Source organism: Centropristis striata, chromosome 1, assembly GCF_030273125.1.
Source record: "Centropristis striata isolate RG_2023a ecotype Rhode Island chromosome 1, C.striata_1.0, whole genome shotgun sequence".
Taxonomy (NCBI): Eukaryota; Metazoa; Chordata; class Actinopteri; order Perciformes; family Serranidae; genus Centropristis; species Centropristis striata.
This window is the reverse complement of record NC_081517.1, coordinates 21,376,740-21,403,958: the sequence shown is the minus strand read 5'-3', so window position 1 is coordinate 21,403,958 and position 27,219 is coordinate 21,376,740. Positions and strand designations below refer to the sequence as shown.

Here is a 27,219-nt window from a genome sequence, read left to right as displayed (position 1 = left end):
ATGAGGGCCATTGTGTTTAGGAACGGAGGGAAGCACATTTCTGCACCTGCACTCTGAAACCCCAACAAGGGCCAGTGCATTACATCTCAGTTCACTAATACGTTATACCAGGTATAACATTATGTGAACGAATCAGCTGTGACCTCTTCTCTAAGCAATCTTAGCAACCTGTTTTTTTTTTTTTATATTTTTATCCCACGATTTTTGTAACCCATTTTATCATTTTATCACCCAGTTTGTCCTATCTATCTTGATCCTGGGCGCTACCTGGGGAGAGCCCTGAACTGAGCACATGCTCCCTCCGATACATGTGGCCTTCTTGACACCGGACAAGGGGAGATTCCCCGGTGGGACGTAGCGCGTGGGAGGGTTATTCCCACCGGTTCCTCTCCCCCCCGTCAGGCGCCCCGACCGACCAGAGGGAGGCTCTATAGCAACCAGGATCAATGCATGTTTTTGTGAGAGGTCCCAGTAAGGCAATCCTTAGGGGACACGGGGAGAACATGCAAACTCCACACAGAAAGGCCCTTTTGGCGACATCGACCAGCTCTACGGACTGGGGACACGCCTCCAATGCCCACAGCGTCCTGGCGGGAATCGAACCCAGGACCTTCTAGCTGTGAGGCGAGAGCGCTACCAACTGCGCCACCGTGCCCCCTAATCAGCACCTGTTTTGACACATTCAAATCAAGTCAAGGTTTATTTATAGAGCACATTTAAAAACAATCTAAGTTGACCAAAGTGCTGTACAGTTATTAAAATACAATACAATCATAAACAAATATAGTTATAAATAAAATCAATGAAAACAATAAAATAATAAAAACAGTAAAACAATAAAATACTAATAAAAACTAAATCTAAAAATAGAGTTAAAAAAGAAAAGAAAAGAGTAAAAAAGCCAAGGATTCTCAAGAGGTCCTGGCTGCAGACCTCCACTGTCAGGCCCGGAAGTGCACAGGATACATTTCAAAATAAAACTGCAGACCTCCTCTGTCAGGCCCGGAAGTGCACGGCATACATTTCAAAATAAAACTGCAGACCTCCACTGTGATGTCCGTACCGCCGCAGGCGCCACTCTCAGGCCCGGAAATGCAAGGGATACATTTCAAAATAAAATCGCGAATGCACTTCCGGTTGAATCGTTTTCTTCACAAATGAATTAATTTGTAAACAATATGACAAAATATATCAATCCCCGGTCTATTGTATATAATGTTTTTATTTGTATAGTAAACTTTTGATTCGTCAGTGCACACATTTGCTCTTAAGTTATTACTCATATTCATAAGCCAACATCTCATAAGATGTCATAGGCCTATACTGTACATTATATTAGTATACAGAGTAGGTCCTACTTCACCGCCTTTTTCATTATGATTTAATTTTGACTTTATTGCACTGCTCTTTTTCTATGCATTTGTTTCAGTTAGTTTTTCTGTTGTATTATTCTGTGTTTTTATTGTTAACCACCATAAATTTCATGTTTGGTTCTATGTCTATGCTAATTATGTTCTCGTGCTGCTGGAACACCTAAGTAACACGAAATACTACCCTAACTCTTGATATCTACAGTATAAGCCATGTAAAATTATTAAGTGATCAACGAGAAAACAAAAACACACAAAAAAAACACCAAGTCACAACATGATCAAGTTAATGTTCTGTATACCTTTACTCACACACACACACACACACACACACACACACACACACACACACACACACACACACACACACACACACACACACTCAGTGGGACATTCACAATAAGCCAAATAATTTATTTTCTCTATTATTTCTTCACAAAATCTCCAAATGTCATCAGGGTTGTGAAATGTGAATTTGAATGGCTCCAGGGTTGCTTCTCTTTCGTTCTCGTCCAAGTCTTCTTTCCACAGCGTACCATACTGTAAAGCATAAAATAAGCTATATCATGTGTTTGAATTATAGTACATGAACTTCAATTCAAATTAATGTATACAGCCTCTTGTCTTTGCTTACAGGTAAAATGGCCACTTGCACCAGGTAGTGTAAATGAGGCCATACTTATGTAGAAGAAGTAATAATGACTACGAAAGTACGAAAGCCGGCATGCTTCTTAATAAACACACCACCACAGCAAACCTCTCAACTGGACTCGATAATTTCTGCGACAGTTAAAAGCAAAATATACTCAAGTATCAAAAATAAAAGTACTGATGGTGCAGAAGCATTTCAGTTACTATTCGGTTTTTTATACACTGTAGTATACAACAGAGGTGGAAAAATAAAAGTAAAAATGTTCCATGTAGTTCTGCCACATGTTGATTCCACGAGTTCAAAAATATGTTTTCAACTTTGTGAATATGCTCAATTAATGCACGGAGAGTTTACAAAAATATTTCATAACTTCCATACAAACAAATGCGAACAGTTACTTTACGTTATGCACTAAAAAGTTAAGAATCATTAGGTGTTGATGCAAACCACCATTGGTGAAAGTAAACTTTGAAGTCATCTAACTTAGCTTCAAAACGACAACCCAAACCGACATATAACATTCGGTAATTTGCGTCATTAATGACTTCTATAACTACTATTACAACGGCACGTATATTGACGAAGAACACAAACCATGCATTTACTTTCTCTGGATAATAAAAATCAGAAACTCACCGCTACTCGCAGAATATGCATACTCTTCTTCTTTTCGAACATTTGCGCTCTCGCTGGTCTCTCTCGAATTCAAAGGGCAGGTGAAAATGACCCTCCCAAAATGTCCTCCCCACCTCCCCACGCCCCAAAAAACGTCCTCACTCCCGGGCCTGACAGTGGAGGGTGCCTCTCAGGATTCTTGCCTAGCTGGGACTGAACACCAATGTTAATGTTTTAAAGTGCTCAGCAGACTGTTCAGCTCTGACCTGGAGAGGTCGGCTGGTCCACAGCTTTGGGGCCGCCACAGAGAAGACTCTGTCCCCACGAGTCCAGAGTCTGGACCCCTGTACGACCAGGAGCAGCTGGTTAGACCACATAAATGCTCACGTTCGTCCTGATTGACCTCCAGTCCTCACCTCTCTCCGCTTCTGATGATTTTGCAAACGGCAAAGCTTAAACAAGCTACCAAGAGTTAGCCACAGCTGCAAAGGAAGTTACGTCTTTCACTTTCATATTAAAGGCATTGATTATATGTTAAGCTTGATGAAAAAAGGCCACCGTGGGTGTAAAAACGTGTCAATATGATTTTTGTTTAAAAATTCACTTTAAAGCACAATAACATGAATGTTAATTTCACAAAGTGCTTAATTTGTAATCATTACTGGTTTTATTTTGGTAGTTCTTCTTCCGGCTGCTTCCACACGCTAGCTGTCTGGAAGCCATTGATATTAAGAGAAGTGCTCCATCACTGCTGCCTCGGTCTGTTCGGGCTTTATTAGTTGTAGTTTGTCAGTTGAATAGAAAAATGGCTCTGCTAACGCCGTTATTCGCTTTCCTCTACCACCTGCCGCAGGTGTACAAATGGCTGCTGAAGCCTTACTACATAGCCTCTCTCTTCATGTCTGTAGCCTTCCTAGCTGTCCGCAAGACGCCAGGCATCTGCGACCATTTGAGCACACAGCGAGAGGACGGCAACTCCTGCGACTTCGACTGGGTCTGTACAACAAGCTGGCATCACACTCAGTGTTTTTACAGGACTGGTATTATGAGCGTTATCTAGCTGGTCCTGGACATGGCGGACAGCTAAGGCTAGCTTAGTTAGCTTAGCTGTTAGCTGACATTAGCTGTTCATCATGACAGGCCAGACGTAACGGGCAACAAATGTCATGATTTGTTAATGGCAGAGATTCTGAAATTACAAAATGCAATTAGTAACTTACTAAAATTAATTAAGATAATTTATTCTATACAGCCCACCGCCTTTGTAAATCAGCGTTTATTGAAATAATTGAAAAGAAATGGAGACATTTTTTTCCCCAGATCTTTATTAACAACGAGAGAATACATTTTGGTCATACCAGCTACCCTTGAGCATAAAAAAAACCCCTTTCGTTATTTTTTTTTATTTAAAAATGTGTTACGCTGATGAATTTTGCTCACAGTGTCTCTAAAATGTCAGAAAATGCCTTACATTTTTTAAAATGGATTATAAATTCATATTATATAGTGACTTTAGATTGTACATGTTATAAAGGGTCAAAGAAAATATGTATTCAATGCTCTTGGAGTTTGGCTATGAGCTGTACCATGTTCATGAGAATCACCCATTAGGGCTGGGTGATATGGACCAAACTTCATATCCCGATATATTTAGGCTGAATATCGATATACAGTATATATCCCAATATTTTTATCGCAAAGTGAGAGCAAATGTTCAGTCAAAGTCAAATATGACATGTTACAAGTAGTTTTATTGAAACAGTTTATATACAGTTGAAACCAGAAGTTTACATACTCTATATAAAAAGACACACATGCTTTTTTTTCTCACTGTCTGACATGAAATCAGACAATCACTTTTCCTGTTTTAGGTCCGTTAGGATTACCAAAATTATTTCTATTTGCTAAATGCCAGAATAATGAGAGAAGGATTTTTCTAGACAATTTTTTAATACTTTCTTCAAAGTCTTCAAAGTTTACATACACTAACATTATTATGCCTTGAAACAATTTGGGAAAGCCCAGATGATGCTGTCATGTCTTTGGAAGCTTCTGATAGGTTTATTGACAACATCTGAGTTAATTCAAGACACATCTGTGGATGTATTTTAAGGCACACCTGAAACACACTGCTTCTTTGTGTAACATCATGGGAAAGTCAAAAGAAATCAACCAAGATATCAGGAAGAGAATTGTGGACTTGCACAAGTCTGGTTCATCCTTGGGTGCAATTTCCAGATGCCTGAAGGTGCCACATTCATCTGTTCAAATAATTATACCCAAGTATAAACACCATGGGAATGTCCAGCCATCATACCGCTCAGGAAGGAGACGGACTCTGTGTCCCAGAGATTAACTCCAAAAGAAACATAAAAAAGCCAGATTACAGTTTGCAAATGCACACAGGGACAAAGACCTTAATTTCTGGAGACATGTCCTGTGGTCTGACAAAACTGTTATCTGGCTGTTCTATGTTTCTTTTGGAGTAATGGCTTCTTCCTGGCAGAGTGGCCTTTCAGCCCAGGACTCGTTTCACTGTGGATAATGACTCACTCTTACCAGCTTCAGCCAGCATCTTCACAAGGTCTTTTGCTTTTGTTCTTGGGTTGATATGCACATTTTGGAGCAAAGCATGTTCATCTCTGGGACACAGAACCCGTTTCCTTCCTGAGCGGTGATATGGTCTAATTCCATATCACATTTAAAATATATCAATATATCTTTTTATATCGATATATCGCCCAGCCCTCCTCAGAATAAACAGAGTGGTTTGAAGACATGTCATGTCTGTGTTCTCAGAGGGAGGTGGAGATCCTCATGTTCCTCAGTGCCATCGTTATGATGAAGAACAGACGAGCAAGTGAGTAAATGTCTTTTCTGTTTTCTTCTGTATTTAGATCTCCTGAACAGCAATATGATGCTATGTTATGATGCAATCCATTTTGAAGCAATGCATTATGATACAAGTGAGAGTAGACCAATGCACTAGGCCCAGCATTAATGCTTAACAGTCAGATATCTGTCTGTCAGTGTAATCCTCCACTGTGACTGTTAATATGATCCCCTAAAACCTGTACTGGTTACATCCTAGAAGCAACACTGCTAGCAAGTTGAGATGACAGATAAGCATCATCCTTTCTGCTGATTGTTATGGATTTTGGACATTAGCCTGTAAAGATTCTCTGTATGTGTTCATGTCAGTAACGGTGGAGCAGCATGTGGGCAACATCATCCTGTTCAGCAAAGTGGCCAATGTGATCCTGTTCTTCAGACTGGACATCAGGATGGGACTGCTCTACCTGACACTCTGCATAGGTAGGTCTACTATTATGAATGTAGAGAAACCAGGGTCTGATGGGATTTATCATCTGCAGACTTTGTATAGTTTCCAATGAAAGGATCTAACCAACAGTGAATGATTCTCCTAACAAGTGCTGTGTGTGTATCACACCATTCATGTCTTCTTACTCTTTTTGTAAAAAAAAACACTATTGTTTCGTCATCACCATGAAGTAGGGCTGCACAATTATGGCTAAAATGATAATCGCGATTATTTTGATCAATATTGTAATCACAATTATTAATCAGGATTATTCGTCATGTTAGGGAAAATATCTGTATTTTTATTGCACTACTTTTAAACAAACAATAGGAACAGTTTTTATATAGGTTGATTGGCTTTACATATTCCGGATCTATAAATGAAATCTATCAACGTCACCAGGAGTGTTGACTACAGCACTGATTTTCTTCCACACTGCATTTTTTGACTAATTTTTTAATCCCACTTTCTAGGCTGGCAAACAAAAAACAGTCGGTTCTCTTGCACCTAGGATGTCATCGTTTCAATTTCTACCTCTGAAAAATTCCTCTTCTTTTGAAATTAAAACTTACTTTAAAACATTGTTTATCTCCTGCAACCAAAAAACTTTTAAGTTTGCTCTGACTTTAAAATATTCACTGGACTTGTTTGAGTAATAAATATAAATATAACAATATACTTTTATTTAATTTTTTACTGGATGTTTTATATTCCCTGTTAAATTTGTTCAACCAACATAAACCCCTGGCGCTGCATGTTTCTGTGCCTGCTTAAAATGTATATTTTGCTCCTATGTGTTATTTGTAAAATGGTCAGTGTTGCCGCGGTGTTTTAAAAGGTATCAAAAGGTAGTAGATGAAATTAGCCAAAAATAAGGCTATTAAAAAGTAATAAACGTCATCTGACGAGGTATTAAATTTTTTGAACCATCCGTCTTGTTTTCTGGTGAATGTATTTACTAAGTGTTGTAGCTTTCAAAATAAGAGCATGTGGATGTGTTAGCAGAGTCCACCACATAATTTACAAAAAAGACTGTCAAAATATGATGCCTAGAATAAAACAGAAGAACCCTTATTCTGTTCATTAAATATGCAATGATTAAGATGGAATAGTGGCATTAGAATGTGCGAGAGGCCCAAAATTTAGGCTTTTAGGGCCAAAAAATGTATCCGGGGATGCCCCATCATAGTCTCAGAAACTCCTGTGGGAAACACTGGTTCTAATGCATCTTTTGCAGTCGAGTTTAATTTTTTATACTTTATGAATTGCTGATTGATATTTACACACTCGCAGCAGCCAGGGGACAAATAACCCTTTACCCCCGCTGATGAAAAGATGTCCTACAGGAAACACTGGGTTCTGTGGTTACAGTTACAGTAATTTGTGCAAGGTACCTTTTTAAATCGTGATGGATTTTTTTTACTCCTTTACTCGTCACTTTACTTTTGACTTTTTAAGTCTTTTTAAGTACTTTCATTGAACCTTTCTGTTTTTAACTTTTTTAAACCATCATTTTCTGCCCCTTTATTTAGAAAGAATGATAGTGTAGTGGTGGAGAAGTGCTGTGTGCTCTCCCTACACATAATGAAATATAATTTTGTCTTGGGTTAGGGTTAAATAACAGTTAACTGTGTATAGCTCAGTGCTGCTATAAAAGCAGAAAGTATCAAATAACTGTGATATAGGTACTTGATTTGCCTTGAAGTAAGAAAATACAGTAATCAGTTAATTTATAATTAGTTACCTCCAACACTGAAGTTAAAAAGGTTGCCATACAGTTGCAGATCTATTCTTGTTGCCGGTATTTAAATATATTGTGAAGGTATTAATAAAGGTATTAAATTCAACGTATATGTATTTCTGTATATACCCTGGAACTAATAAAGGTGAAAAAATGCTCTTCTTGACTGTATTGCATCCTTCGATGTCAAACCCTGGAGGCGAGGCCTCTAAACCCAGTATATATTAGGGTGTGATTATGACGCTTGTTTTTTATCCGCCACATTTATCAACGCCAGGTCATAGTCACACTGATTAGCGATATGCGAACGTTTAATGAATCAAATGTGAACCCTATGGTTTTGATTGATGAGGGCCACTGTGTTTTATTTTGACTCAAGCCTGATTTCCACCGGGCGCGTTACAGCAGCGTCACGTCAGCGCCTTGTTCGCCGTTGCAAATAGGTAACACTCTAATCAATGAGAGCATTTCCACCGGGCGCGCTGCGGAACGTTACAGCAGCGTCTCAGCAGCTCTCTACGCGAGCATTAGGTAGGACTTCTATTTCTCCGCTGCCAAACCGCGTAAATCTCAACAGAGCAGATCGCACCAGACAGGAAGTCCGACTCAGAATCAACGTAAAACACTTCGGCCCCCTTTCAAAATAAAACACAATATGCAGTTCATGCTGCCTAAAACTACTTCACATCAACATCATGTTATGACCGGGGCACCAGATCAGCAATCAATCAATCAAAGGGTCTCAGAGGATCGGCGACACGGACGACAAGAGACTGATTGTTGAAGTGGAACATCATACAATCATTAATGACATAACATATTGTTTTTATAAGGATAGATGGTCAGATCAACAGATCTTTCACATCAGAGAAGCAAAGTAAGCTGTTGGTTGTTGTTGTTGTTGTTGTTTACTTTATACACACAGTTTATCCATAGACTGTATAAATAGAGTTATCTCGGGATCTCGCGGTCTCCCGTATGGTCAGGATTATCGCGTGATCTCGTACGACCGGCTCGCTAAGCTGACGTGACGCTGCTGTAACGCGCCCGGTGGAAATCCCCAGTCAGTCCCACACACACTGTCTTGCTGCCATCCAGAGGATGACTTAAATAATAAACTTATCAACCATTATTTTTCTGTCAACTTATCAGTCAATGAATTAATTGTCAGCCCTCATTCTGCAAATCGGTCAATGTCTTGTGTTGGTTCTTTGTGTGTCTTAGTGTTCCTGATGACCTGTAAGCCTCCTCTTTACATGGGACCAGAGTACATCAAGTACTTCAGCGACAAAACCATCGATGTGAGTCACAATGGAACAATTTGCAGCAGCAGTTTGTGTTGACCCTCAGCAATGATCACTACCATTTCTTTTTTATCATAAATTCAAACTGTGTGTGTCTAGGATGAGCTGGACAGAGACAGTCGTGTCACATGGATTGTTGAATTTTTTGCCAACTGGTCTCCAGAGTGCCAGTCCTTCGCTTCTGTCTATGCTGATCTCTCTCTCAAGTAAGACTCCCTGGCCAACCCAGTGAACTGTGAGTCTGCTCATTGACATTAGGATAACTCAATTGACTTAGCTGTTTGTTCTTGTATTTCAGGTATAACTGTGCTGGGCTCAAGTTTGGTAAAGTGGACATTGGACGTTATGGAGAGGTTTCCAAAAAGTAAGACATTTTCTCTCTCTGTGTTTTTATTCCCAGTTGTCTTTAAGAAGTTTGTGTCAGAGACTGATGCCGTGTCATGTTTGGATTTAATTGTGTCCTGTAGGTACAAGGTGTCGACCTCACCACTGTCCAAACAGCTCCCCTCCTTGGTATTGTTTCAGGGAGGGATGGAGGTAATGCGGCGCCCCCAGGTGGACAAGAAGGGTAGAGCTGTATCCTGGAGCTTCACTGAGGTCAGACTGGACACTTCACATCTCTTTCAGAAAATGCATGGCTTGTGTATTCAGTAATTATACAATATTTTTATCAATTAATATGTCGATATCTTTTGGAATAGTATAACAACAAATTTACCCAAAATACATTTTAAAAACATGTCATTATATTCAGTGTTGTATTCAATCATCTTCTCTTTAAAACAAAAAATATAACGAAGTATGTAGGCATTATTTCCCAACAGAAAATAGCCCTTCCCCGTCTGTGTTTTACAGTCCAATATATAAAGTCTTTCCAAAATAAAATTCATGCAACAGCTTGTTTCATTCAAGTAAAATAAATTTAGTGCAATGTTATCTACATTTAGCGATCAAACAACAAACAATAATGGAAAAACAGCAAGAGGGTTGTCGGTTTGCGGCTCTTCTGTGTGCAGTTTGCATGTGTGTGGGTTCTCTCCGGGTCCTCCAGCTTCCTCCCACAGTCCAAAAACATGCAGTATTCCATTTCCAGTAGTTCAGGTCAAATAGCCCCAACCAAGTATTGAGTCATATACAGTCATTGTTCATACATATACAGTATAATGTTTAATAGTGACTCTAAGTTGCTGGTAGAAGTGAATGAGAGCATGAATGATTGTCTGTCTCTATATGTCAGCCCTGTGGTAGTCTGGCGACATGTCCAGGGTGTAACCCGCCTCTCACCCAATGTCAGCTGGGATCAGCCCAGCACCCCACGCCAGACTTTGGATAAGTGTTTAAGGATAATGGATGGATGCACTGAAAAATAAGTTGAAAATTTAAGTTGCTTTCTAGAAGAACACAAAAAAACTCAAGATTTGCAGTCCATGAGAAAATCAACTTCTAAAAAAAGTAAACACATGCAGCTTTCAAAATAAGAGCACAGTGTATTAACAGAATCCACCACAGAATTTACAAGAGGACCCCCCTAGCCAGCTGTTTGTCAGCACTGTCTGGCTGCTCCATGTCCTAGTGGAAAGCCCTGTTGACTGTGAAAAATGTTATGTGAGGAGTTTGCTCACATTTAGCTCTCAAATTGCACGAAATTGATGCAGTTTACCTAAAAATGTAGAAAATGCTCTCCCTGGGGGACCCCAGACCGCCTAGGTGGTTATTTTTATTATTTGCTAATACTTAAGAGTCTAGAGTATTTTTTTTGTATTTGGCAACTGTCAAGATTTGCAATTTACTCTGCGTTTAGATTTATGGATGATTTTTATTTATACAGACTAAAAAGTCATATTTTCTATATATTTTTCAGTATTTTGTAATATCAAGAATATCGTTATCGCAAAAATACCCTGAAATATGGTAATATTCCTTTAGGGCCATATCGCCCAGCCCTTCTTCACATGCTTGTGCATGGCAGTAGTACTGCTGTGATACGCCATTTCTAATCTGCAGAGCTTGCAGAGCACCATGTTGTTTGGTCTCTCCCACACTTTACATTATGTAAATTGACTTATTTATGTAATCGATTACTTGGATGTTTCCCTACTTCACTGTCTTTTCAAAACATCAAACCCCAGGCTGCTCATTCTAACCATGCTACTGCATAGCTGTTTGTTTTTGTTTTTTTTTAACCAAATGATTCCTCCTGAAGCTATTGTAAGGAAACATTAACACTGCAGGATGAATTTGAATTATGCATTATGAGTGTCAATCTGCAGCAGCTGAAAAGTAGCCTCTTCCTTAAAAATGTTTTTTTTAAAAAGACACGAGGATATGTCACACATTGCTGGTAGGGGACTTTTTGGCATATGTGTGTATGTGGTTTAGTGTTTAGTTTACTTACGACTTGTCAAGAGTTTAGCTGACAGTGTTCGCCAAATAAAGTGTCCATATATGTTAGAGATGTTCTGATACCATTTTTCCCTCCCGATACCGATTCCGATACTTGTGCTGTGGGTGTCGGCCAATACAGAGTACCAATCCGATACCAGTATGTTATTAAAAAAATGTTATACTACACCTGCATGACTGTGATATGATTATCATTGTGGTAAGGCCTTGCTCAGGTTAAAGGAACACTCCACCGTTTTTTCATATTAAAACTTGTTATTCGGTCAAGTAAGACGAGTTGATACAGACCTCTTGCGTCTCAATGCGTGCACTCAATCGCCCTGGCGCGCGGCGCCACTTGGCTAGCACTTAGCTTAGCCCAGTTCATTCATTAGGATCCAAACAGATGGACAGTTAGAAGCGACCAAACTCCAGCTACACGAGTAGTTAAACGACCAAGTATGGCGACACAAAATAAAACGTGGCTCTTTTCGAAGCGGATAAAAAGGAGACCTATAATGTATGGCGGAATAGCACTTGGGAGCACTTCGACTCGGCGCAGTAATATCATCACTCCTGAAAAATCTTCTCCCCTCAGGAGTGATGATATTACTGCGCCGAGTCGAAGTGCTCCCAAGTGCTATTCCGCCATACATTATAGTTCTCCTTTTTATCCGCTTCGAAAAGCGCCACGTTTTATTTTGTGTCGCCATACTTGGTCGTTTAACTACTCGTGTAGCTGTATTTAAATAGGGAAAACGTGGAGGAGTTTGGTCGCTTCTAACTGTCCATCTGTTTGGATCCTAATGAATGAACTGGGCTAAGCTAAGTGCTAGCCAAGTGGCGCCGCGCGCCAGGGCGATTGAGTGCACGCATTGAGACGCAAGAGGTCTGTATCAACTCGTCTTACTTGACTGACTAACATGTTTTAATATGAAAAAACGGTGGAGTGTTCCTTTAAACCCTTTGTAAAACATGAATAAATACAGCAGATTCAAGCCATTTATTTTTTACATTTAATATTCAATAAAACAGTATACAAAACAGTAGTGCAAATAGCAACTTTAATAAATAAATCTGTCAGTCTGTCCCCCAGAGAACATTTTTGCCCTAAAAGCCTAAATTTGGTCCCTCTCACACATTCTAATGCCACTATTCCATCTTTGCATATGCATATTTTAGAGAATTATTGTTAAAGAGATGTTTTATTTAAGGCATCTTAAATCTTTTCTATCTTTTGACAGTCTTCTTGTAAATTCTGTGGTGGACTCTGCTAACACATCCATGTGCTCTTATTTTGAAAGCTACATGTGTTTTTAGGGACCGAGCACTAACGGTGCGAGGACCCTATTGAAATTGGTCCGTTTATTATTATTAGGGACCGAGCACTAACGGTGCAAGGACCCTATTGAAATTGGTCCGTTTTTTATTATAATTTTTCCGGGTAATGAATCGCCTTTTTGGGGCCTTTCTCAAATTGAAAAACTCACCATATTTGGAATATACGTCAATCTCCCGTGAAATTTTCGTATTCTGGTATTTTCGGGAATGGACTTTGCAAAATGACTCACTAGCGCCCCCTTGAAAATTTCGAAAGAGCAATATAGGATTTTTTCACGTACACACACGAAATTTGGTACATACATGTATCATGGGAAGACGCACCAAAAAGTCTCAAGAACCCATACCCGAAAACGTACAGGAAGTCGGCGATCTTGGATTGAATTTCGCACTCGTCATCGTTTTTGCCCATTTCCAGGTCGCATACTTTAACGAACTCCTCCTACAGATATTACCCGATCGACTTCAAACTTGGTCAGTAGCATCACAAGGCCTTTGGGATCAAAAGTTGTATAAAGCTTTACCGACGGTCACACTATGTGGGCGTGGCATGGCGCCAAAATATGGCGTCTCGCCATAAAACATCAGATCCTTATAATTTTCCCATTCTTTGTCCAATCTTGTCCAAACTTCTCATGGTTCATCAGAGTCCAGCCCTTAACACTTCTAAATAACAATATTTCATAAATTCCCGCCCTTTTTGATTAGCCACGCCCCCTTTCTTAACTAATGAACCGTTTGTCCTAGAAACTTGTATGAGGTGTCAGATTACTCAGCATGGCGTCTCTGTCTAACTGTTAATTGATAACCCCGCCCCTTTTGATAAGCCACGCCCCTTTTACTAACTAGTGAACCGTTTGTCCTACAGACTTGTATGAGGTGCCTGTGAACTCAGGACAGAGTCCCTGTTTGACTGGTGATTGAAGCCACGCCCCCTTTGAGTAGCCACGCCCCTTTTTACTAACTAGTGACCCGTTTGTGCCACAGACTTGTATGAGGTGTCTGTGAACTCAGGACAGAACTCCCTGTTTGACTGGTGATTGAAGCCACGCCCCCTTTGAGTAGCCACGCCCCTTTTTACTAACTAGTGAACCGTTTGTCCTACAGACTTGTATGAGGTGTCTGTGGACTCAGGACAGAGTCCCTGTTTGACTGGTGATTGAAGCCATGCCCCCTTTGAGTAGCCACGCCCCTTTTTACTAACTAGTGAACCGTTTGTCCTACAGACTTGTATGAGGTGTCTGTGAACTCAGGACAGAGTCCCTGTTTAACTGCTGATTTAAACCACGAGAATCATCCGGCAGTATTCCCGTGGCACTCCAAAATTTCCCTGGAATTTTGTTTCTAGTGTTTATTATTATTAGTGCCACGGCTGAGCAGCGAGGCATCTCTTATTATTGCTCATGTTTATTATTATTTATATATTATAGATTATTCTTCCGTAAAAACTTTGGCGCGTAACTAGTCCCACAGCTTTGAGAAATCGGGAAAAGTAAAAACGTCAAAAGTTGCGCCCTAATCGGGAATCGTGTGGAATGACTTTTTTTAGCGATCGGCGTGCACGTTTTCGCACAACGTGCACAAACGTGCACTTTTTGGCCCATCCGGAACGCATTGCGCCAACTTTGGGGCCTCACCATTCGCAAACCGTTGCTCGTAAAATTCCGAACCGATTTAGAAAGTTGTAGGGCCTGAATTTAACTCTAGTCCTGTGAAATTTCAAAGCGATTGCACGTATAGTTTTCGCACGAAGTGCGAAAACATTTCCATTTTTCCAAACTAATGGGGAGGGCGATTTTCCCATGTGTGTGTATTGCGCGGAATGTTCAGAGTCCAGAGTGATGATGTCATCAAGCAGAGTGGAGAGGGAGAGAAGGAATTGTCAAAAAATAAATTTGAAAACTGCGCTCCAGGCCGCAAATTCCACTCTACAGAAATAATTTATACATAGAAACGGAGGAAAATTTGTCTTCTCACTCACAATCCTCTGGTAAAGCTGTCAGAGTTATAGTTTGGGCGCAGGACACAGACAAGTGCCACCAAAACGCATCAACTGCCCCATTGAGTCCCATATTAAAAACACGTGAGGATTTTTGAAAAAATCAGATGTAAGAGTTTTTTTAAATCGCTCTAACAAAGCTATTTTTTCATTTTTCTTAAAAAAAAATATATGTAGACGTTCAGGAAGAACTCAGGACGCTCAAAGTGAAGTCAGATTAGTGATAGGTGTTATGGTTTTGCCAAAAATGCTTTCTGTTCGAGGCCAGAATTTTCAGTTTGGCCACCTCTGGCTGCTCACTTTAGCAAAGCATTGTCAGTGACAGTTAATTTCTGTTGATTGCTCTGCTCTGATTGGTCGACTCCACCTGGCCACGTGGTTGCTTAGCTACCAAAGCCCCCCCCCCCTCCCTCTCCCCTCCTCCAACACAGACATTTTAACTGAAAACAGTTAACTCTTTTAACTTGACCATACATTGTCCAATCTGCCTCAAACTTGTCATACATGATGATGGCTCATCACTGATTGTCTACATAACAATATTTCATAAATTCCCGCCCTTTTTGATTAGCCACGCCCCCTTTCTTAACTAATGAACCGTTTGTCCTAGAAATTTGTATGAGGTGTCAGATTACTCAGCATGGCGTCCCTGTCTAACTGTTGATTGATAACCCCGCCCCTTTTGATAAGCCACGCCCCTTTTACTAACTAGTGAACCGTTTGTCCTACAGACTTGTATGAGGTGTCTGTGAACTCAGGACAGAGTCCCTGTTTGACTGGTGATTGAAGCCACGCCCCCTTTGAGTAGCCACGCCCCTTTTTACTAACTAGTGAACCGTTATTGTAAGTCGCTTTGGACAAAAGCGTCTGCTAAATGACATGTAATGTAATGTAATGTAATGTAATGTAATGTTTGTCCTACAGACTTGTATGAGGTGTCTGTGGACTCAGGACAGAGTCCCTGTTTGACTGGTGATTGAAGCCACGCCCCCTTTGATTAGCCACGCCCCTTTTTACTAACTAGTGAACCGTTTGTCCTACAGACTTGTATGAGGTGTCTGTGGACTCAGGACAGAGTCCCGGTTTAACTGCTGATTTAATCCACGAGAATCATCCGGCAGTAGTCCCGTGGCACTCCAAAATTTCCCTGGAATTTTGTTTCTTTATAGATTATTCTTCCGTAAAAACTTTGGCGCGTAACTAGTCTCGCAGCTTTGAGAAATCGCGAAAAGTAAAAACGTCAAAAGTTGCGCCCTAATCGGGAATCGTGTGGAATGACTTTTTTTAGCGATCGGCGCGCACGTTTTCGCACAACGTTCACAAACGTGCACTTTTTGGCCCATCCGGAACGCATTGCGCCAACTTTGGGGCCTCACCATTTGCAAACCGTTGCTCGTAAAATTCCGAAGCGATTCAGAAAGTTGTAGGGCCTGAATTTAACTCTAGTCCTGTGAAATTTCAAAGCGATTGCACGTATAGTTTTCGCACGAAGTGTGAAAACATTTCCATTTTTCCAAACTAATGGGGAGGGCGATTTTCCCATGTGTGTGTATTGCGCGGAATGTTCAGAGTCCAGAGTGGTGATGTCATCAAGCAGAGTGGAGAGGGAGAGAAGGAATTGTCAAAATATAAATTTGAAAACTGCGCTCCAGGCCGCAAATTTCACTCTACAGTAATAATTTATACGTAGAAACGTAGGAAATTTTGTGGTCTCACTCACAATCCTCTGGTAAAGCTGTCAGAGTCATAGTTTGGGCGCAGGACACAGAGAAGCCCCACCAAAATACACCAACTGCCCCATTGAGTCCCATATTAAAAACACGTGAGGATTTTAAAAAAAATCTGATTTAACAGTTTTTTTAGATCGCTCTAACAAAGCTATTTTTTCATTTTTCTTAAAAAAAAATACATGTAGACGTTCAGGAAGAACTCAGGACGCTCAAAGTGAAGTCGGATCAGTGATAGGTATTATGGTTTTGCCAAAAATGCTTTCTGTTTGAGGCCAGAATTTTCAGTTTGTCCAACTCTGGCTGCTCACTTTAGCAAAGCATTGTCAGTGACAGTTAGTTTCTGTTGATTGCTCTGCTCTGATTGGTCGACTCCACCTGGCCATGTGGTTGCTTAGCTACCAAAGCTCCCCCCCTCCCTCTCCCCTCCTCCAACACAGACATTTTAACTGAAAACAGTTAACTCTTTTAACTTGACCATACATTGTCCAATCCATAGATATATATAAGAAAGGCTAGATGGCTCGAGGCGGAGTCACCAGCGTCCGTACACGGCGGCCATCTTACCACAGGCAGCTCGCCCACTCTTAACATCAGTCATGGTGCACGTAGCATTTAAATAACCATAGTTTGCTTAATTTGAACCGATTTTCAAACGGTTTGGTTTGTTATAAACCTCAGAGTTGTTATTTTCAATATAAATATGTCTAAATAAATGTGTGTAAATATGCCTTCCTGTATATCCATATACATAAACACACACACACACACACACACACATGTCTGGATACGGACAGGCCGGGGTGGGTAATCGGGAGAATCGGGAGAGTTCCCGGTGGGCCGCTTCACTTTTGGGCCGGCCGATAATTTATTTATTTATTTATTTGACATTTTTCACGTTAGTCCATCTCCTCTTAAAGTACGCTAAACACGTTTTGCATTCTGACACCGCAGCCTCAGCATGGGTTGTACCATGCGAGGGAGTTCTCCCCTCCCAAATAAAGTTGGTTGGGTCCATAGCCGTCTTTCCCAAAAAGTTTTCTCAGGTAGGCTACCGATAGCTGGGCCAGCCCTATCTCAACGATACACGTCGGGGAGGATGGATGGGAGGAAGAGGCCAGGAGGGGCTGAAAAAGCCAGGTTGAAGAAAAGAAAGGCATTGGAGGAGGATGCTGCCAAATGTGCCAAGCTTACACATTTATTTTCGAGAGGACAAACACAGGTGGCAACTGGTAAAGAGAGACATAGGCTTAATGCAACGTAACTGTTCGGCTAACGTTGTAACGTGGTTAATATCGTTGAAGCGTTGTCAACCTATTCGCAAGCAAAACATTGAATTGAATTAAAATATAAGCCTTTTTATATCACCTGATATATGGCGATTCATAGACTTCGCAAATATTATGAAAATATTGATAACAAAACTCAAACTTGATCTGTGGCTATGCAGTGAAATTATTTTTTCTTTGTAGCTTCTGAGCAGCAGATAAGTCAGTCTCCTGCTGAAAATGATGAGCCCGAAATTTGCAATGAGGAGGCCATGACTACAGGGACAGGTAGAGAAGATAACAGAGTAAACAATATGAATTAAAGTTATTTAATGTAAGAAATAGTGTAGCTACTGTGAGTTGAACTGTAAACAGTAGTTCAATATGCATCTTTATTGAAGAGTGGGATATGTTTCAAATGCTTTATTTATTTTATGCTTTTGTTAATTTATCAACCTACTGTATCCTTGTGGAATAGTGAAATTTTTTTTGTTAACTTCTCATCTTAAGTGGATTATTATTTAACCTTTACATTATCTGTTGAACCATGGTATTAATAAAAAAAACTACAGGATAGTAAGAGCTGAACTGTTGCTTCATTTATCCAATTTCCACTACCATGGAAAAAGTGGGCCGGTCTTGGGCCTGAAATTCCCGGGCTGAAAAGTGGCCCCACTCCGGCCCTGGATACGGATATACATGCACCTTTCTTTATATCCGTTCTGTGAGATATATATGTGTGTGTGTGTGTGTGTGTGTGTACATATATATGTATGTGTGTGTTTATGTATATGGATATACAGGAAGGCATAAGACATATTTATAATGAAAATAAATACATATATGTTAATTTTATGTGTCATTATTGTTATAATAAAAGAAATATTACTAACATAATATACATGGAATGATTAAATGTTTTATAAATGATTTAATATAGGCTAACTACCTTGTGTGTGTAGGCCTATAGCTATTACTCTACCTATCTGCTTAATGTTTTTTTATGAAAGTCCATGGTTAAAATTATTCTTCAGTATGCAGGCACATAACCACAACTCTGAGGTTTATAACAAACCAAACCGTTTGAAAATCGGTTCAAATTAAGCAAACTATGGTTATTTAAATGCTACGTGCACCATGACTGATGTTAAGAGTGGGCGAGCTGCCTGTGGTAAGATGGCAGCCGTGTACGGACGTCGGTCTCCGTTGGCTAACAGCGAGCGTGAGCCATCTAGTGTTTATATATATATATCTATGGTCCAATCTGCCTCAAACTTGTCATACATGATGATGGCTCATCACTGATTGTCTACATAACAATATTTCATAAATTCCCGCCCTTTTTGATTAGCCACGCCCCCTTTCTTAACTAGTGAACCGTTTGTCCTACAGACTTGTATGAGGTGTCTGTGGACTCAGGACAGAGTCCCTGTTTGACTGGTAATTGAAGCCACGCCCCATTTTACCCCATTCTCACTGAACAGATATGGCGTTCTTTCATTAAACACGAGACCTTATAACTTGACCATACATTGTCCAATCTGCTTCAAACTTGTCATGCATGATGATGGCTCATCACTGACCAGTTGTACATAACAATATTTCATAAATTCCCGCCCTTTTTGATTAGCCACGCCCCCTTTCTTAACTAATGAACCGTTTGTCCTAGAAACTTGTATGAGGTGTCAGATTACTCAGCATGGCGTCTCTGTCTAACTGTTAATTGATAACCCCGCCCCTTTTGATAAGCCACGCCCCTTTTACTAACTAGTGAACCGTTTGTCCTACAGACTTGTATGAGGTGTCTGTGAACTCAGGACAGAGTCCCTGTTTGACTGGTGATTGAAGCCACGCCCCCTTTGAGTAGCCACGCCCCTTTTTACTAACTAGTGAACCGTTTGTCCTACAGACTTGTATGAGGTGTCTGTGGACTCAGGACAGAGTCCCTGTTTGACTGGTGATTGAAGCCACGCCCCCTTTGAGTAGCCACGCCCCTTTTTACTAACTAGTGAACCGTTTGTCCTACAGACTTGTATGAGGTGTCTGTGAACTCAGGACAGAGTCCCTGTTTAACTGCTGATTTAAACCACGAGAATCATCCGGCAGTAGTCCCGTGGCACTGTTTCTAGTTATTCTTCCGTTTCTTCCGTGGTGTTTTTTCGGTCGACCACTCCTCCCAGAGTTTTGGTCACACATATACAAAAAAGGTATCAAATCGACCGGCTCTCCCATGACAAGTGTGCTATGACTTTTATGAGGGTTTCGACAAACGGTTTTCAAATTATTGGGCAAAAACACATCAAAAAATCCCCCCAATGTAACCCTATGGAGACTCTAGAGTGGTGATGTCATCAAACAGAGTGTAGAGGGAGAGAAAGAATTGTCAAAAAATAAATTTGAAAACTGCGCTCCAGGCCGCACATTTCACTCTACAGAAATAATTTATACACAGAAACGTAGGAAAATTTGTCCTCTCACTCACAATCCTCTGGTAAAGCTGTCAGAGTTATAGTTTGGGCGCAGGACACAGAGAAGCACAAACAAAACGCACCAACTGCCTCATTGGCTCCAATATTAAAAATGCAGAAAGATTTCTCAAAAAAAAAAATTTAACAGTTTTTTAAAATCGCTCTAACGAAGCTATTTTTTCATTTTTCTTAAAAAAAAATATATGTAGACGTTGAGGAAGAACTCAGGACGCTCAAAGTGAAGTCGGATCAATGATAGGTATTATGGTTTTGCCAAAAATGCTTTCTGTTCAAGGCCAGAATTTTCAGTTTGTCCACCTCTGTCTGCGGAACTGTCTCCAACAGCAGTTAATTTCAGTTGATTGCTCTGCTCTTATTGGTCGACTCCATCCGGCCACGTGGTTGCTTAGCTACCAAAGCCTCCCCCCTCCCCCCTCCCTCCTCCAACACAGACATTCTAACTGATAACTGTCAGTTTACTCTAAGTGAACAGACTTCATAAAACATGAGACCTTATAACTTGACCATACATTGTCCAATCTTCCTCAAACTTGTCATGCATAATGATGGTTCATCACTGACCACTTTTACATAACAATATTTCATAAATTCCCGCCCTTTTTGATTAGCCACGCCCCTTTAATAACTAATGAACCGTTTGTCCTAGAAACTAGTATAAAGTGTCAGTTTACTTGGCATGGAGTCCCTGTTTAACTGGTGATTGATAACCCCGCCCCTTTTGACTAGCCACGCCCCCTTTCATAACTTTTGAACCGTTTGTCCTAGATACTTGTATGAGGTGTCTGTGAACTCAGGACAGAGTCCCTGTTTAACTGGTGATCTAAGCAACGAGAATCAAGGGCCAGAGGCAAGCACATAATCAAAATTTCTTTAGAAATTTTCTAGTTCTTCTTCCGTTTCTTCCGTGTCATTTTTCGGTCGACTACTCCTCCCAGAGTTTTGGCCGCACATACACAAAAAAGGTATCAAATCGACCGGCTCGCCCATGACAAGGGTGCTATGACTTTTATAAGGGTTTCGACAAACGGTTTTCAAATTATTGGGCAAAAACACGTCAAAAAATCCCCCCAATGTAACCCTATGGAGAGTCTAGAGCGGTGATGTCATCAAACAGAGTGTAGAGGGAGAGAACGAATTGTCAAAAAATAAATTTGAAAACTGTGCTCCAGGCCGCAAATTTCACTCTACAGAAATAATTTATACATAGAAACGTAGGAAAATTTGTCCTCTCACTCACAATCCTCTGGTAAAGCTGTCAGAGTCATAGTTTAGGCGTGAGATGCAGAGATGCACCACCAAAACCCAAAAACAGTCTCATTGGCTCCCATATTAAAAATGCAGGATGATATCTCAAAAAAGGAGATGTAAGAGTTTTTTGAATTCGCTCTAACAAAGCTATTTTTTCATTTTTCTTAAAAAAAAATATATGTAGACGTTGAGGAAGAACTCAGGATGCTCAAAGTGAAGTCGGATCAATGATAGGTATTATGGTTTTACCAAAAATGCTTTCTGTTCGAGGCCAGAATTTTCAGTTTGTCCACCTCTGTCTGCGGAACTGTCTCCAACAGCAGTTAATTTCAGTTGATTGCTCTGCTCTTATTGGTCGACTCCACCTGGCCACGTGGTTGCTTAGCTACCAAAGCCTCCCCCCTCCCCCCTCCCTCCTCCAACACAGACATTCTAACTGATAACTGTCAGTTTACTCTAAGTGAACAGACATGTTGTTCTTCATAAAACATGAGACCTTATAACTTCACCATACATTGTCCAATCTTCCTCAAACTTGTCAAGCATGATGATGGTTCATCACTGACCACTTATACATAACAATGTTTCATAAAGTCCCGCCCTTTTTGATTAGCCACGCCCCCTTTCATAACTAATGAACCGTTTGTCCTACAGACTTGTATGAGGTGTCTGTGAACTCAGGACAGAGTCCCTGTTTGACTGCTGATTTGAGCCACGAGAATGATGGTCCAGAGGCAAGCACACAATCAAAATTTCTTTAGAAATTTTCTAGTTAGTATTAAACTTGACATTACCAGAACTATGACAAATAGGACTGGCTGTTGGGTTCAGGTTGGGTGTGAAAGACTGAGAACTGATGATTTGTAGTTTAATTTAGATTTTGAGTGATTAGAAGGTTCGAAGGTTGTAAGGTTTATATAAAGCTGCAACTCCTGCAGCCAGGTTTCAGTAATACAAAATAAGTCAATATCACAATCTGATATTAACTCGTTTACTAATAAAGCTTAAGATGATAAAGATCGGTATTTGTTGATCACGTTGTTTGCTGGACAACGATGACGTGGTTAAACATATAATCGCTGGTCACATTTGGATTTCACATTAACTTTAGTTCCCTCTAATGACATAACTGGGTTTCATTACTGCCGACGTGAATAACCACTTTACTCAGTACGTTTAAATGACACTTGAAGAAAACAAATTATTGCCTTAATCTGACTATAACTGGACAACTGTTAGTCTAAACGTAAGCATATAAACGTGTTAGTCTGACTGATGTCGGAGTTCTCCAACTCTGATTAGGAAGCCCAGATAATGTGATTGGGATAGGATTTTTCGCCGGCATGTATGAAAAGACAACGCATGTGAGCATGCTCCGGATGCTCCACCCCCGCGCTGGCGTATGACCCCGGAACAGAAACATCCAAGAAATCTTGCATTGGCCGGTGGCGCATTAGCCGGTGGCATTAGCCGGTCGCAATAGCCGGTCGCAATAGCCGGTCACATTAGCTGGTGTCACATTAGCCGGTCAAATTAGCCGGTCAGTAGCAACGGCACAAAGTGTGAAACTGAGGTCAACAGAAAGGGTGCCGTATTAACCCGCTGAAATGATGCAATCTCCACCCAGTGTTGAGGAGGAGGAGACGTTCCTGTTCCTCAATTTTCTCAGTTGCATGTTAACTGGGACAATGACAGAAGTCCTATTAGATGCCAAAATCGATTTTTAAGCATAGCTTGATTAAACTGTGCATGTATTTGCACTTAGCCAGTAGTTTAAAATGGAATTCAATGTCGCCAGCTCTGGCCCCTGGGATGCATCTTAAATGGTGGTAAATGGTGGCCGGTGTCGCTAACTTCACAGTAGAACTTCAATGTACCTACGCAAAATTAAACTGCTGCAGATCGTTAGGATAGGTGCGCCAATGTGTAAGAATATGGTTGAGTTCATCTGTTGAGAAATAGTGCCAAATGGTGGACATATTCTAAATATAGTTTAGACGTAAATGGGTATAGCATTGATAAGACGTGCACCTGGTTCTCTAAACTGGGAAGGCGCAGACCATCTTTTGCAGCTATTGACTGTCGGTATGCACCTACATACAAAACATACAAACCCCACTTTAAAAAAATCTGAACTAACCCTTTAAACTGTCAGAGACTTGCTGTGGAAGTTTATTTCAATCTGTCTTTCTCCAACAGGAGAACATCATCCGAGAGTTCAACCTGAATGAACTCTACCAGAAATCCAAGAAGCTCAACAAGACCAAAGGAGAAAAGGTTAGCCAGTCCCAGTTCCCAGCAGTTCCTGAGGAAGATGAGTCCGAGCAGCCAGGAGCCCATGAAGAGGAGCTGCAGTCCGAGTCCAAGAAAGACAAATAACAACCTTTGGTTCAATCAGCTCTCACTTCTGAATGGAACTCCTCTTCTTCTTCCCTCTCCTCTTCAAAATGTTAACTTTGTTCGCAGGGCTGATGTCTCTGTGGGTCATCAAGAGAAGGTTTCCCACAGTCCTCCTGCCTCTTTAACCCCAGTTAAAGGAAATAATTCAAGATGTGCGTTTCCCCCTCTGTAATAGAGAACAAGTGGACACTTCAGCAGAGGAGCAAACTGGGAAACAGCTAAAACCAGTCCAGTATACCAGTGTAAGGCCTGACATTTCTAATGGTTAAAGCTGTGAAGTGACTGCTGACTTCTTATTAATTAACAGTGAGGAAGCAGTGAATGTGATGCTACTTTAATGTTTTAGATTTTTTCATGCAACTAATTTAATTAGGTTAGGGTAGAATTTTTCAAAACCTTCTACAAATAAGTGTATATTCCTGTCAATTAAGTTGTAACTCAGTGGTACACATGTTTTTACATAGAATTGATGAAACAGTTAATTCAGGTTCCTGCTGGTTTTGGTTTGAAATGAGATCCAGTTTAGGAGCGCTTGTATAACATGAAGACATCTGCCTGAGACGGGTGGTGTTAAACAGCATCTCTATTTCTCTCTATGGACTCGAAAGTGAACAAAGCAGGCTCGGCTCAGCATCATTCCATCACTTGTTGCAATGTGTGTCTCATTTTCTTCAGCTCTTCATTTCTTTGGGCTGCACTTAATAAGCTGTTAGAATGTTAGAGATTTTTTTTTGAAGAGCAGCTTTCCACTTTCTCAACCTCCAGTTGTTTTTGTTCACTAAAGCGCAATTTAGTGAAATTAGTCATTTATAGTTACTAGTTCCATCTCTCAGTAAGTCATTGAACTACTCTACCAATTATTCCATATCTTAAAGTAATTTGTTACCAAGTAACTTTTACATTACTTTGAAGTATCTGCTTTATCCCCTTATTAATGCACATTACTGTATTATTTGTTGCTGTGGCAGTATGGGTCAAGTGATAAATAATAATCAATCAATCAATATAACTAATGGAAACTAGAACAGACAAAAGAAGATGAACACACACACACACACACACACACACACACACACACACACACACAAAAACACATCTACTCCTCCGTCTTTCTTTCATTGACATCATACATTCCCTAACCCTATGTTACATTTAGTATGTGTGCAGCTATTGGATGGATTCACAGCACTCCTGATGAGTCTGTTGTTTAAAGTGTTCAATATTTTTGGTTTGTGACCAAATACCTGCAGACGGCTGGAATATGTGTTTACTGAAGATTTGCTGTTATTAGCATGCTAATACTATTGATGTGCCAATGAAGCCTCATGAAGCATTTTCTTTATTTTCTGAGCCCACTAGATGGAGCTAGATTGGTTCATTGAAAAAGTCTCCAGCAATGGTAATCAAGTGTGTTTTCAGCCCTTTGTTGAACAGAGAGCTCCATCTAGTGGAGTCAGAAAATACAGAAAATGCTTCATGAGGCTTCATTGGCACATCACTAGCTAATATACTAAACCATGATGGGGAACATAGTCAACATCCACACTGGGTCCTGAGGATTGCGAAACCGGCTCACCTGAATACACTCTATACGCTATATTGTCCTCGGTGTTCCATGAGATATGAGCATTTCAGGACTGACTGCATTCCACTTTCCAGCTGCAGTCCCACGTCTGACCGACATGATGTGATGCACAGAGATAGCAGCTGCTCTTTTGTAGTCCGTTTAACAGTTAAGTGGGGTCAACTTGACACGCATCTTTGTTATTAGTTAAGGCTAATTCAGTGTTACATTCTTATGTGACCCGCAGCCTTCTACTCAGATTCTGATGTCCAAATGATGTCAGACACTCATCATGCACAATGATTGGCTGAATACTGGACCAAGGGTGAAGAGAGCTTCTGACTAGTGATGTGCCAATGAAGCCTCATGAAGCATTTTCTGTATTTTCTGACTCCACTAGATGGAGCTCTCTGTTCAACAAAGGGCTGAAAACACACTTGATTACCATTGCTAGAGCCTTTTTCAATGAACCAAGGGCGCCATCTAGTGGGCTCAGAAAATAAAGAAAATGCTTCATGAGGCCTCATTTGCACATCAATAATTCTGACCCATTGTATTTTAAAATCATTTTCTGCTTCCCTCTTGCTAACATTCCTATTTTTTTTGTAGTAGTAGTAGTACACTGGTACACACACACACTCTCTCTATTTAAATTAGCATTTTGAAGAGACTGAGTTTATTCCTTAATCATTATTTTATTACTAAAATGGTTGTTTTGTGTTTTACTTGTGAAATTAATTTGATATTTTGTCATGTTGCATTTTATTTGAGCTGCATTAAGGCTTGTATGTATATTTGTGCCTGCAAATGAATGAAGAAGTCTGGCCTGTTTTGTTATTCATGCAATAAAACAATGTGCACATGAAGCATTTAAATGCAGCAATCATTCTTCCATTACCAGAGGAACAGAATCACCTCCAAACATTTTATAATGTCATTAAACAGCAACACAATCTATATATCAGGGTTCGTAGCTGTTTCTAAGGTTCCTGGGTTTAAAGATGTAGCAGTGTGAGTGAGCAGTGAAAGTGGTGCATTTTTATCTCTAATAGATAAAATTTTCTTGTTAAAGAAGCTCATAAATTACTTTCTAGTGAGGGCAATAGGAATACATGGTTCAATAGAGCTGTGGCTCTCTGTCAGCCTAGCTACAGTGCTGAAAAGAAATCTTGAGTTCTTATTTTTCTCTATTAATGACAAATAATAGGCTGATCTGGCTTTATGGAGGACTTTCTTATATGTTTTAAGACTGTCCTGCCAGGTTAGAAGATATTTATCCAGGTTGGTGTAATGACATTTCCTTTCAAGCTTTCGGGAAATTTACTTCAGTTCAGGAGTTTGAGAATCATACCATGGAGTTAACTTTCTGTTTTATTATTTTCTTTTTTAGTGGGGCAATAAAGCCGTTCAAAGCGTCATTGACAGTGAATCTGCAGTGCTATCAACAAAATTATCAATTAGGGATCCTCTTATGTTGGAGCATAACAAAGAATTAAACACAGGTGGAATCACTTGCTTTGATTTAGCTAAAACACTATCAGATTATTATAAAATAATGGTCTGATAAAACATGATTCTGTGGGAAAACTATTAAATGTTCAATTTCAATCCCATACGTCAGCACAAGGTCGAGGGTGGTAAAAGAATGAGTGGCTTCATGGACTTTCTGATTAAAGCCAATCAAATCTAATAAAGAGATAAAAGCAGTACTAAGGCTATTATCAACGTCAACATGAATATTAAAATCACCTACAATAGTTACCTTATCTGTAATTAGGGCCACGGGGCAATCGCACC

At 40.2% G+C, this 27,219-nt stretch overlaps 1 protein-coding gene across 1 annotated transcript; it reads left to right on the top strand.

Moving 5' to 3' along the window:
• The first annotated feature begins 3,320 nt into the window (after positions 1 to 3,320).
• On the top strand, positions 3,321 to 26,288 carry tmx2b (thioredoxin-related transmembrane protein 2b). Its single transcript, XM_059334431.1, has 8 exons — positions 3,321 to 3,631; positions 5,437 to 5,497; positions 5,839 to 5,952; positions 8,925 to 9,001; positions 9,104 to 9,210; positions 9,303 to 9,368; positions 9,472 to 9,601; positions 23,658 to 26,288. Exons 1-8 carry the CDS (start codon positions 3,443 to 3,445, stop codon positions 23,835 to 23,837), a joined length of 924 nt encoding a protein of 307 aa, XP_059190414.1. The 5' UTR covers positions 3,321 to 3,442; the 3' UTR covers positions 23,838 to 26,288.
• The last annotated feature ends 931 nt before the right edge of the window (positions 26,289 to 27,219 follow it).